The 12,201-nt window shown below is 29.9% G+C and overlaps 1 protein-coding gene across 2 annotated transcripts; it reads right to left on the bottom strand.

Moving 5' to 3' along the window:
- Positions 1-9,169: 9,169 nt before the first annotated feature.
- LOC137811466 (putative inactive receptor kinase At4g23740) lies at positions 9,170-12,110 on the bottom strand. 2 transcript variants are annotated; one of them, XM_090298596.1, is made up of 2 exons: positions 10,741-12,110; positions 9,170-10,634 (listed from the first exon to the last, which is right to left on the bottom strand). In XM_090298596.1, the coding sequence occupies exons 1-2, from the start codon at positions 11,858-11,860 to the stop codon at positions 10,591-10,593; spliced, it is 1,164 nt and encodes a 387-aa protein (XP_090154722.1). In that variant the 5' UTR covers positions 11,861-12,110; the 3' UTR covers positions 9,170-10,590. The 2 variants fall into 2 exon arrangements, with proteins under 2 accessions (XP_090154722.1, XP_068469339.1); XM_068613238.2 differs by having other exon boundaries at positions 9,170-10,223.
- Positions 12,111-12,201: the final 91 nt, after the last annotated feature.

Here is a 12,201-nt window from a genome sequence, read left to right as displayed (position 1 = left end):
TATTTATAATAAACATGAAAATATGAAAATAAACATGATAATGTATTCTTAACTTATTTTTTAAAAGTGAAAAATAATATTAAAAAGTAAATCGAACTTTTTATCAATATATTTATGGAAGAAGTCCCAAAATTATGATGTGTATAAAAATATATTATTTACTTTGGAATTTTGAAAAGTTAAAAATAATATTAAAAATTCAAGAAAACATTTTGTCAATGATTATAAGAAAATTGAACTTCAATATTCGATCACCTTATATATATTTTTTTAATATATATTTACCCCTTGTAATAAAAGGCTACCTATCGTTTTACTCTTAAAATTTTAATTATCTTAGAATATTAAATTTTAAATGAGGAAAAATACTTATTTAATGTTCATAAATATACCTTGATAATAAAAAATAAAGTTTCAATATAATTGTTTTTTAATTTCAGTCAATTATAAATTATTATTATCAAAGTTTTAGAAGATGTTATCATCACAATCTAGTTAAACATTAAAATGGATGTCAAGTTCACTTTAATGACGATGAATGCAAATGAACCACACATCAACATTATAACATCACAACATCTCATTAAATCATGATCTCTCTCAAAAATATTTCCTTCCTTTTTCTACTTTTTACTCTCACGTCTCAAGCTAATACAAAGCCAAAATATCCATACATTGTTTGCATCACAAAATGTGAAGATTATGCCCCTGATAACACCTACTAGACCAACATTCACACTATTCTTTCAAGGATCATTTTTTACATCTAATTCTACTAGAGATTCTACAACTCCTCTTGTGACCAAGACTCTATAGAGTCTACGCACCTGGCCTTTGTTATCAAGATAACATGTGTCAAATGGGTTATAACCAATTATGTATGAGAGCATAATCGATTATGGTTCAACAAGTAATCAATTAGGCTTGCATGTATAACTGATTACATGCTCGGGCATAATCGATTATGCCCCCTCATGCATAGTCGACTATAGTCCCACTAGAATATGTTACTAGCAATGTTGAAGCCTTACACTATGCATTCTTCACTTTCAGGAAACCAAATTTTTTATCATGAACGTACACTGACCATAACCTCGGAAGTACAAAAGTGTAAATCCACCATGCATGTAATGTTTTTCTTCTCGTTTTAGATGGGTGTTTCTTCCCCACCCCCTCTTATTTCTTTCCTCTCATTTCAACGTCAATCACTCGTACCAAATGTGAATGGTAACATAACTATATCCGCATGAAAAACACTTCAATAATACATCTAACCATCTAAACTTAAATCATGTCCTTTCAATTTATCATAAAAAAAAATAAAAAATGCTATATTAAATCTAAGTAGAGAACACATAAACTTATAACCGTACTCCAACAATGTTATTAAAAAAGGTTATCAAACCAAGACCTGGGTCATTTGTGTTTAACCTCATAATCTTGTTCTTTACGTCTTTGCCATAAACTATCTAATAGTTGTTAGAGGTGAATATTTGGATTTTAAGATGTGGAGTACTTTATAACTCTATGCCAATATGAACTTTTAACTTTGAAATTTTATTATAGATGTTTTTTATTTTCAGGTTTTAATGTCTTAGAGGTTAAATTAATTAAATTTGCAAAAGCCGCGGATTAGTCAGCAATCCAAATAAACCATATAATTTTTTAAAGCTTAAATTAAATATTTAATATATCTTGTTTTTCTTATGTATTACATATTTTCTTGCGAATCTACTAAACAAATAATCAAAATAATGAAAAATTGAAATAATAAACTATATTATAGACGAGATCAAACGCTGTTAAAGACAGCATTGACGGGTTTAAATGATTTAAAATAGACAATAAAATTAATTTCACAAGTTTTCATATTTAATTTATAATAGATTAATAAATTTTGACATAATTAATATATACTTAACAATTTTTTTAATTAATATATTGGTAATTATGTGTATATTAGGAATGACAATTAGGTGGACTCTAAAAGTAAAAAACTAATATTTATCGATATATGTTTCCTAACATCACAAAATATAGATATAAAAGAATTCTATTAAAAAGAAAATCTGACTTAAATGAAGAATACCCTCATCAAATAAGGAAGAATTAATAAAAAAAAGTTAATATTAATACATGATAAAAAAAGCTTTTGAGAAGTTTTTTTACGCATAAAAAATCTACTTGGAGATGGAATGCCAGAATGCTAATTTGTAGTTGCGTGATTACATGAATAAAGAGTATGAAACACATGTCTTTGAGTTTTACTCTTAAGAAGAATAGGTAAAAAAAAATTAAAAAAATAATATATAATTTTTTAAAAATATATTAAGAAATAAACTTTAAAATTTAACTTAAATTTATAATAAAAAAACTAAAATAATTTTAAAATTCATTTATATATATTATAAAAGTTTTTATCATATCGATATTAAATCTCTAATTATTTCTTTACGATAAAATTTATTAATGCATGAGACTGTATAAATGATTATTATATAATCAAATATATATTTTCCATAAAAATTATTACTTTAAATATTCACTTTTTATTTTTACAGGTGACATTCCCAACTATCTAGATTATCAAATTAAGATATGAAAATCATTTAAAAATATAATATTTTTTCTCAATTCAATACGTGAATAATTATGAAATTATTTTTGAAGTGACGTGATTTTTCAAAAATATTTAACCTTATAAAGGAGGGATTTGTTTTCTTCAAATAACACGTTTTCCACTTTTAATTCCCTAGTTATAATATTTTCTTTTTACTTTTCTATTTAACACTTTTTTTTTATTTCTCAACATGAAAAAAAAGTGATAGATATTAAAAAAAGTGTTGATTGGAGAATTAAAACCGTGTTATTTGAGAAAAAAAAAGAAAAAAAAGATTAGTATAATAATAAAGATATATTTTAAAAGTTGTAAATATTTGAATCTGATTAAGAAAAGATTAAGCAATATATTGAGTTGAAACGAAAAGAAGTATATTGCTAGATGAGTTTGTGATTTGATAGCTACTTCCATAGCCACTGTATGAGAACTGTTGAGATAAAAATGATGGAAAGACGTAACATTAATATGTGTGTGCAGTTGTTAAACAAATGGAAAAAGTGTTTTTGTTTTTTATTATCTTAATTTATAAGACAAGTGAAAACAAAAACTGGTGAGTAATTAATATTATTAGTCCCAAATAGTGTGAAAAGTTAGAATGAGTATTTTATTGGTGGAGTTTGTGTTAGCAGCAATGGTGGTTGGGAAATGAAATGAGTACGTATTACCGTTAGAGATAGGCAGTGGGTTGAGCTCATAGCCCTAGGAAGTTGATAGTTTGATGCATGCATTGAGCCACAAAATGCAGAGAAGCTTTGGTACTTGTTGTCATTTTGGAGTTTAACCACACTCATATGGGCACTGTGGCCAATATGTGCTTTCTTTTTACTTATTATCATTACACCATCATAACTTCATCTTTCTCACTCCCTATTCTAATGCAACCACTCCCATTCACCCATTTTCCAATATTATATATACTCACTCATTCTTTCCATTTTTAACTTACATATAAAACTCTGGTTTTTTACTAGTCTAATTTTCCCCCACAAATTATCATTTTAGGTAAAAGGAGTTTTTTTTTTACAAAAAAAATATTACTTCAATCGTATTATTTTATACTATATATATGACTTCACCTTAAAATTAATTTTTAAAAATTGTTAATGTGTGATATAATTTTTGTTTAGCGAAATTATTAAAATTATATTAGTGTGATACGATTTTCACGTGGAGTCTTACCTTAAATTAATTCAATTTAAAGAAAAAGAAAGAGACTAAAAAGTTAAAGTTGGTCAGATAGAAAGTATGTATGTCGAGAGGTTGAGAGATCGAAAGAAGATAAAGATGAGTGTGAAAGTTAGTAGAAATATTACGTCAAAAAGAACACAAGTGTCAATATTAATAAGGAACATGCATTAAAGAAAAATTAACTATAAAAGTCAATTAATAAGATATAAGCAAAAAGATTAAAATAATATGACAAACACAATAGATCCATTAGAAGTAATATAAATAGATAGAATGTTTAGTTTAATTTTTTAGCTTTTCTATGAGTAAATTAACACAAATACTGACTTAATCTTCAGAATGTTCCTGCAGGTACTACCTCACATACTAAGAGACTGAAAAATTATTACAAAACACAAGTAACAGAGAGAAAAGAGACAAACAGAGAAAAGAAGGAACCAGAAAAAACGAAGTGAACTAAATACACTCTTCTTCATATATTTAGTACAAGTACACTAAACATTTACAAACTTTTTAAATCAAAACACATGTGAAAAATTAAGCAATTTACATCAAAGTTTTTACAATTTAAGAAAAGTTTGAAAATCAAATATATTATAAAGCAAAAACGAGCTTACTTATTTAAAGTTTCATATATGAAAGATCCTTTACATAATTCTCTACCTTCTAACGGATATGATTTGATTGATAAGAAAAAAAACAGATTTGGGGGGAGAAGACAGAGTTAGAGAGAAATAAAGGGAACACGTGTGCAAAGTTTTGCGTTTTTGGAAATCGATCAGAATCAGAATAAGAAATATGAAGGAATTGAAAAGAAATGGGTCTAGAACCGAGGGTCTCACATTTACTATAGAGTAAGAAATAGTACAAAAACCGACAAGTCTTGAACTAAATAAATAAATAAAAATTATATGATTTTAAGACCAATCAAATATTAATTATTTATTTTTTATCAGTAATAATAATAAAAAAATGCTTAGTTTAATAGGTATACGAGTAAATTGGTCCATTTAGTTATGTATGTGTACAAAAGTTGGCACTAAAGGGCAAATTCTCCTTCCACTTTAATATCTTCTTCCTTTTTTTGGCACTTTTATATGAATTTGTATTAATGGTAAAAAGTCAGTTTTAATAATAATTTTACAAAATAATTTTTTTAAAAATAATTTTAGATACATTCGGCACCTCATACATTTTTCTTTTATAATTCACAATTGCAATATTCGAGAAAACAATTACATTATTTCATATACTTTAATTTCTTTTATAAAATAAATTCATATTTACATAATGATTTGGCTCTTTTATAGTTAAAAGTTTTACTTCATGTAAAACATTGCAGAAGAAAATAGTTACTGTTGTAGTTCATGTGAAGATATTTTTTTTTTTGTTTTAAATTCTACTTTTGCATATCTTTAGTTTTTTTTTTCTTAAATTTTATGACTTTGAAATGATATAATAAAAACAAAAATATAATTAAAAATATCATAAAACTTACTTTAACCATATTATTAATAATAGAAGTCACTACAATAATCTTACCAGTTGAAAATAAACTTCTCTTTCATGAAAGGACGTTGTTGAAATTAAAAAAGATAAAGAGATGCGAAACAAAATTGTAAAGTGAAGGAAGAATTTGGCCTAAAATTAATGTACTTTTATAATTCATATTTGAAACTAGTTTTTTTTAATGAAATTGAAATTCACCTAAATGCATGCGAGAGCACACATTGTTGTGTAGCAATCTGAGGAACATGTGGCGAATCGGTTACAATGTTTTTGAATGCCACTCGTTCTCACCGCCTCTCACTTTGTCTCCACCTCACCACAATAATTTTAGTGTTTCTTTGTACTATTTTACTTCAAAGTTATTTCAGACCCAAGGTTGGAACTTTCAACTTAGTTCTTTAATTATTATTTTCTTGTTGCTCTATTAATGGACAAGATCTTACTTATTAAATTCCTTCTTCCTTTTTCTTTTCATGCCACTGTCAAATATTAAAAACATATGTTCATGTACTAGACTATGATTATTATTTTCTTTTCATACTTTTACATTTTCACTACACCAAATAAATTTAATTCAATTCTACTGTTTTTATATATTCATTTTTGGTCTTGGAGGGTACATGTACGTACACTTCGACCTCAAGTTAGAAAAAAAAAATTATTAAAGACTCATTATCTTTTACTTTAAAGCATGCATTTATTTATACTATGTAGCTCATATAGACCTAAACATTATTAATGACTTTGAGATTATTTTACATGTTAAACAAAGTAATTAAATGATGATATTAAGTGTTGACTGATTAATTGTACATAAATTGAGAAAATTAAATATCTCAAATATATGTTGGTATATTGGGTTATCTAAATATGTGTTTACAAATTACTATAAGCAACTCTTTGCTTTACTAATTTTATATTTTCATCTTATTTTTGACAATTTATAAATTAATTTAAGTTCTTACTCCTGAGTGCTGATTCTTATTTTTAAGAATGAACAAATTAAATAAAAAAGTGTACAAATTAAAAACAGTAAAAAATGGTTTGGAGATAGTATAGAAGTGTAGTAAATGTAAGAATGAAGAGGGGCATGTGATGAGTTAATAAATGTTTGTGGTGTGGTGCGGTGCGGTGCGGGACCATGTGCACCTTCTGTTACTCTCTTCTCTTTCTACCCAACACCACCACATTCATTGAAATTCATCTTCAATATGTAATTACCAAAATACACTTTTTAATATATACGTAACTAGAATTTCGAGTTTAGGGTTTACTTTGTTTTGAAATTCGATATTATTTTATTTTTAAAAACTAATAAATTAAAAGAGAAAAAAAATATAAATTATCTTTAATTTTAATTTTTGAATAATGTGAAACTATATTAATGATATCAGAATAAATTAAATGAAAAACTTAAGACACATTTTCGTTATAGCATACAAAACCACTATTTTTTATTTAAAAATTTAATATAATTACATACTAAAAATACAATACTGAGACTCATTTTATTTTTGGTCAAATGAAAAATGGCAGGCCAAAACATAAAAGAAGTGTGCGAAACAGATATGCTCTTCATTCATTCATTTATTTTGGTTTTTAAATATATTCTAACGTCTATCACGTCATCAAATCTTTAAATGCTACTACTACTTGAGATATGCTCTTTCAAATGTATACCTAAATGTCTGCGTTGAACATTATAAGCCTCTATGAAAAATTCAACAACTTAAAAAAAAAATAAAAAAAACCAAGGGCATGGATTTACACCTCTTCAATCTTTTGGAACACTAAATCTAAACTAAAATGTAATTTATTTTTCAAAATCCGGCCCAACTGTATTAAAAAATTTATAAATGTAACTAATATACTCAGTATATTAATATTTTATATTGTTAATTTTAAAATATTATATATTTGAACGGATTATATATTAAATATGGTTGACTTTAATAATATTATTTTATTATATTTGAGATCGGAATAATGTGTTTTTGTAGGGTCTTAGAAATAATTAGTGTAGTTCTTGTCTTCTAGGTATCTTAGATTCTCTTCGCTATCTTGGGCATTCGGCTACTAGATCCACTGATTCGGATTTAGGTTGGTTCTTGGATGTGGGATATGGACTCTCACCTATCTGACTTGACCAGGTTCAACTTTTGACTTCTAGACTCAAAGTCAACTCTCAAACGGGTGTATGTACTTGCAAGAGACTCTGATGATAAAATCATAATTGATTTTGTATCATTATCATATAGAATTCACTTTACTTACATCTTAAAAAAATCGCCTATTTACAACAAGTTGAACTTTTAATTTAATTAGATTTTTACTTTTCGCACCTTATAATTGTTAAATATATATTTTGGACCTATTTATTTGAGTTTTCATACATAAATGTTCTTATTTTATTATTTATTTATTTTATTTTAACCACAACTTTTCAACCTTCCCACCTAACCAATTCAATATATATATAGTATATATGAAGTATTTGAATTGGTTAAGTAATTAATCCCTTAATACTCTCATGTTGTGTTTCTATGTGGATTTCAGTTTTTCTGAACATTATTTTTCAACTCAGATATGTAAAAAAAAAAAACTTAAAGATACTTGATGTGGATGTGGTATATGAAATAACGAGATACCTATTTAGTATCTGGTATGTAAAAAGCGTTGTAATTAAGGTTTTTTGGACTATTCTATTTAAGAACTAATTTGATATTACAGAGTATATTTTAGATTGACATTAAGTTGTAATGCTTTATAGATTAATTTGTATGTTTTTATACATTTTAGAAATTAAATTATCTTTTTGGCTGTTTTTCAAAGACTAAATCGCTACCGATTTACTTAATAAATGCTTATTTATAAAAAAAATTGTTTGATAGATTTATTTATAATGTTTTTTAACGAATTCAACCATATTTAATATTATGTTAAAAAACTCTTACATGTAAACAAATATGGGCACTTTCTCGATAAATACAATTGGGTAGTTTAAATAATATACTTCTTTATTTTTTAAAATAAAAAATTAAATAAATGTAAACAACGTTTCTAATAACTTTACAGTAAAATAATTTTGTCTATATTATATATTATTCCATAAAAAATAAATTAAACAGGCCACTGGGTTATTTAGCAAATTTTTGTGTTTCGAGGTTTTTTTCCTAGGCCTCTGATTTGTAGCAAGGTACAAAATAGAAAAAAAATTGAAACTTTTTTTTGGGCCAGGCGAGACAAAGGCTGCGGCCCATTACTTTCGTCAGTTTGAAAGTTGAGACTCAGTGGACACAACGCCCCTAAAAAAACCATTTTAAAGAAAGAATTGGCTTCTTGCGCACCCAATAAAATAAATATAAATAATTGCATTGCCTACATCCTATACCATGGAGCACCACATAAATGACATGGACAAAAAATAGATATAATATCTAAAATGTAAGACACAAATTTATATATTATAATTATATAAATTGATAATAAAAATTTATGTGTAAAAGTATATTTATGTTTTAGATTTTTAGCATAAAAATGTTTCTCATGATTGATTCAAAAAAATTTATTCCTCATTTTATAATTATAATAAAAACTTGTATAATAAAATTGAATTTTAGAAAAATAATATAAATAATGAATTTTTTTTTAAAAGTGTGTTAGAACTGTGTTAGAATTATTAGAAATTCAACAAATTCTTTTAGAATTAAACATTTTACCAATACACATGTCATAAGACTATGTCTGAAACACATTTAAGAGACGTGTTTGAACCTCAACCATATATAACACTGCATTCGCACAATTCCGAAGTCTAGAGAAATGGAAAAAGGTTCATCAAGTGACACAATGTTAAAATGGAAAATCACAGATCCGATTGACGAAGATGACACAGTGAATCAAACAAACAAAAGCAGTTTCCAGGCACAAAGCTAAAACACAAGCACAAGAAAACAAATGAAATGTTTCATGAGTTAACAGCTAGAAAGATAAGCAACCACCGGATTGCACTATCATCTGGTGCTTCCTTCCCCCAACGCATTAAAAACACAATCATATAGAAATTAGTTAAATTAGTTTGGCTTATTCCTGATAGTAGCAAATGTGCTGAACAAGAATTACCAGAGAAAAGTAGTGAAAAGAACCGTGCATGCTCTTGTTCAGAATTTGGAACAAAACATTTTCAGATACACTGAAATCAAATAGAGGCAGATCATTGATTTCTTTTTTGGTGTAGTGATAGAAGAAAGTTGTCAAATATCACGCAGAGTGGTTAAAGGGGTTTGTGTTGCAGATTTGGCTTGGTTCTCAGATGATGCTTGCTGATTCACTACTGTATCAATCTGCCTCACATTTTCTATCATTTTTACAACTTCCGACATCTTAGGCCTCTGATCAGGATCCCTCACCACGCATGACATGGCTATCTGCAACATTTCCACCATCTCTTCCTCTATGTTGGGATACCTGATCAACTCCAAGTCAAACACTTCTGCTGTCCACTCTTCTCTCACAACCGAATGAACCCATCTCACCAAGTGCACAATCTCATCGCCCCCAGTTGTGTACACAGGGGATTTTCCAGTGAGAAGCTCTAGCAAGACCACACCAAAGCTGTAAACATCAGCAGGTTGTGTTGCTTTCCTCGTGTCTGTAACTTCAGGTGCTCTGTAACCAGCGGCTCGTGAGATGGGTATGGGAACTGAACTCATAATTGTTGCTAGGCCAAGATCAGACACACAACCATACTGTTTAGTATTCACAAAGATATTTGAGGATCTGATATTGCCATGCACAAGCTTCACCCCATTCTCGCAATGGATGCGAGTGAGGCCTCGTGCAGCACCCAAAGCAATTTTCATTCGAGTCTCCCAATCTAAAGGCACCCTATCCTCTCCTCTCTTACCTGAAAAACTCAGAAAGCATTATTTATCAGTCACAGCAAAGGTTTCAACAGTTTAGTTTTGCCGCATGTAACGACATAAAATTTTCAGAACAGATTAGTTTTGTTAGTGTGATATACTGTCAACTTTGTCTGATAACAAGGCAAGCGTTTCAAATAAAAAGTGTTCATATATAAACACTTGACTTAAACATACAACACCAACTGTAAGATTTTCAATTTATAATAAGGAATAATTAACAACAGTGTGGAAGTGGAAGTTGGGCAGGACCATATAATAGTTTCTCCAGTGAAAGTGAAAGCCAAGATCTGTTTGGCTTTAGAACACGAGTACAATCAAAGCTTATCCAGAGACCAAATTTTAACTTACTTAACATACCAAATATGCAGGGAGCCTTTCTTTTGAGTCAAAACCTAAGATACAAAAACAACATCTAAGCACCCAAAAAGCGGAAGATTCTACACAAGTGAGCATGGACATTAACTTGAAAATGTAGGAAAGCAAAATTAAGGTACAAACCATGCAACAAAGCAGAGAGACTCCCTTGAGTGTAGTAATCATAGACCATGAGCTTCTCGTCTTTGGAATAGTAGTACCCCTTTAGCTGAACCACATTCTCATGTTTCAGATTCCCCACAACCTCCATGTGCTGCTCAAAGTCCCTCTTTCCAACACCCACTTCCTTCAACCTCTTCACAACAACAGTGGTAGCATCCTCTAACGCAGCCTTATATGCAGCACCAAACGTCCCCTTCCCCAGTACCTCAGCAGAGGCCCTCAACAAATCCTCCAAGTCAAACGCATAGCTACACCCCTCAAAGAAAAATATTTTATTATTCGCATCAAGGTCCCTCGAAACTACTTTTTCCGGAGACATATCTCCCTTCTGCAACTTCCGAGCAAAGGAATCCCCTTTCTTCTTTCTGGACCAGCACACTAGGATAAAAGCAACGAACGCTGCAAGAGCAACAGGAGCAGCAGCAACAACAACCCAAAACAGCGCCGTTTCACCGTGTTTCGCAGATTTGGAATGTGAAATTGTTTGGAGAGAGACATTGTTTCCCACGAAAGCCCAGTTGGGAAACCTGTGGAGAGAGAGAGGGATTTGGCCAGAAAGCGAGTTATTGGCAAGGTTGATGGCAGTTAGGTGGGTCAAATGGGAGAGGGAGAGAGGAATGGTGCCAGTGAAACAGTTATTGGAGAGGTCGAGAACAGAGAGGTTCCTGAAGGCAGAGAAATCGGGTAAGGAACCAGAGAAATTGTTGAACTGAAGGTAGAGAAAGGAAAGGTTAGAGAGGTTGGAGAAATCAGAAGGGAGAGGACCAGTTATGGAGTTAGATCTGAGACTGAGTGTTTGCAAGCACGTGACGCGGCTTAACGTGTTGGGAGGAATGGTTCCGTGAAAGCCGAAGCCCGGCAAGTGAATGGCTATGACTCGTGAGTGGTCGGAGTTGCAGGTTACACCGGTCCAAGAGGTGCAAGGAGAAGAGGTTTGGTTCCAATTGAGGGGTCGTAAAGGAGCCAACTTTTCGACCAGATGAAGAAGTGCTTGCTTGTCCTCTGTGGGTTCTGCATTGGGTCGGGAGAGGATGAGAGAAACCAAAGAAAGCAAAGAGACCAAACAGAAAATGCGTTGCATCTTGCGGCAGAGAACAAGGTGGTGAAATTCTGGTGCAAACGCTCAGACCAACCACCACTGCTATGCTTCTGTCAAACAAAGATACCAACAACTTACCTCCAAATGTCATACAAAAATAGAGAGGGAAAAGAACGAAATCAGAAGCGGACACTCAGAAACTTGCATCGAAAAATGTGCCTGCAGATACTGCCAGGTTGTGTTGCGTTAAGTCAAATGAGGTGGTCGTATTCAACTGTAATTTTTTTTTCATTGTGAATCACCGAAAGGGTAAAAGGGCCAGTATTATTATTATTATTATTATTTTGTAATGCTCTTTTTGTTTATGGGTAAATTCTCTTTAC

The sequence above is a fragment of the Phaseolus vulgaris genome, chromosome 2 (assembly GCF_051622355.1).
Source record: "Phaseolus vulgaris cultivar YP4 chromosome 2, ASM5162235v1, whole genome shotgun sequence".
Taxonomy (NCBI): domain Eukaryota; kingdom Viridiplantae; phylum Streptophyta; class Magnoliopsida; order Fabales; family Fabaceae; genus Phaseolus; species Phaseolus vulgaris.
This window is presented reverse-complemented; position numbering and strand designations above follow the sequence as displayed.

Coding starts and splice junctions, on each gene's coding strand:
- LOC137811466 (XM_068613238.2), bottom strand. CDS start 11,860: ATGCAACGCATTTTCTGTTTGGTCTCTTTGCTTTCTTTGGTTTCTCTC. Junction 10,224..10,740: donor TCTCTCTGCTTTGTTGCATG/GTTTGTACCTTA, acceptor TGAGTTTTTCAG/GTAAGAGAGGAGAGGATAGG.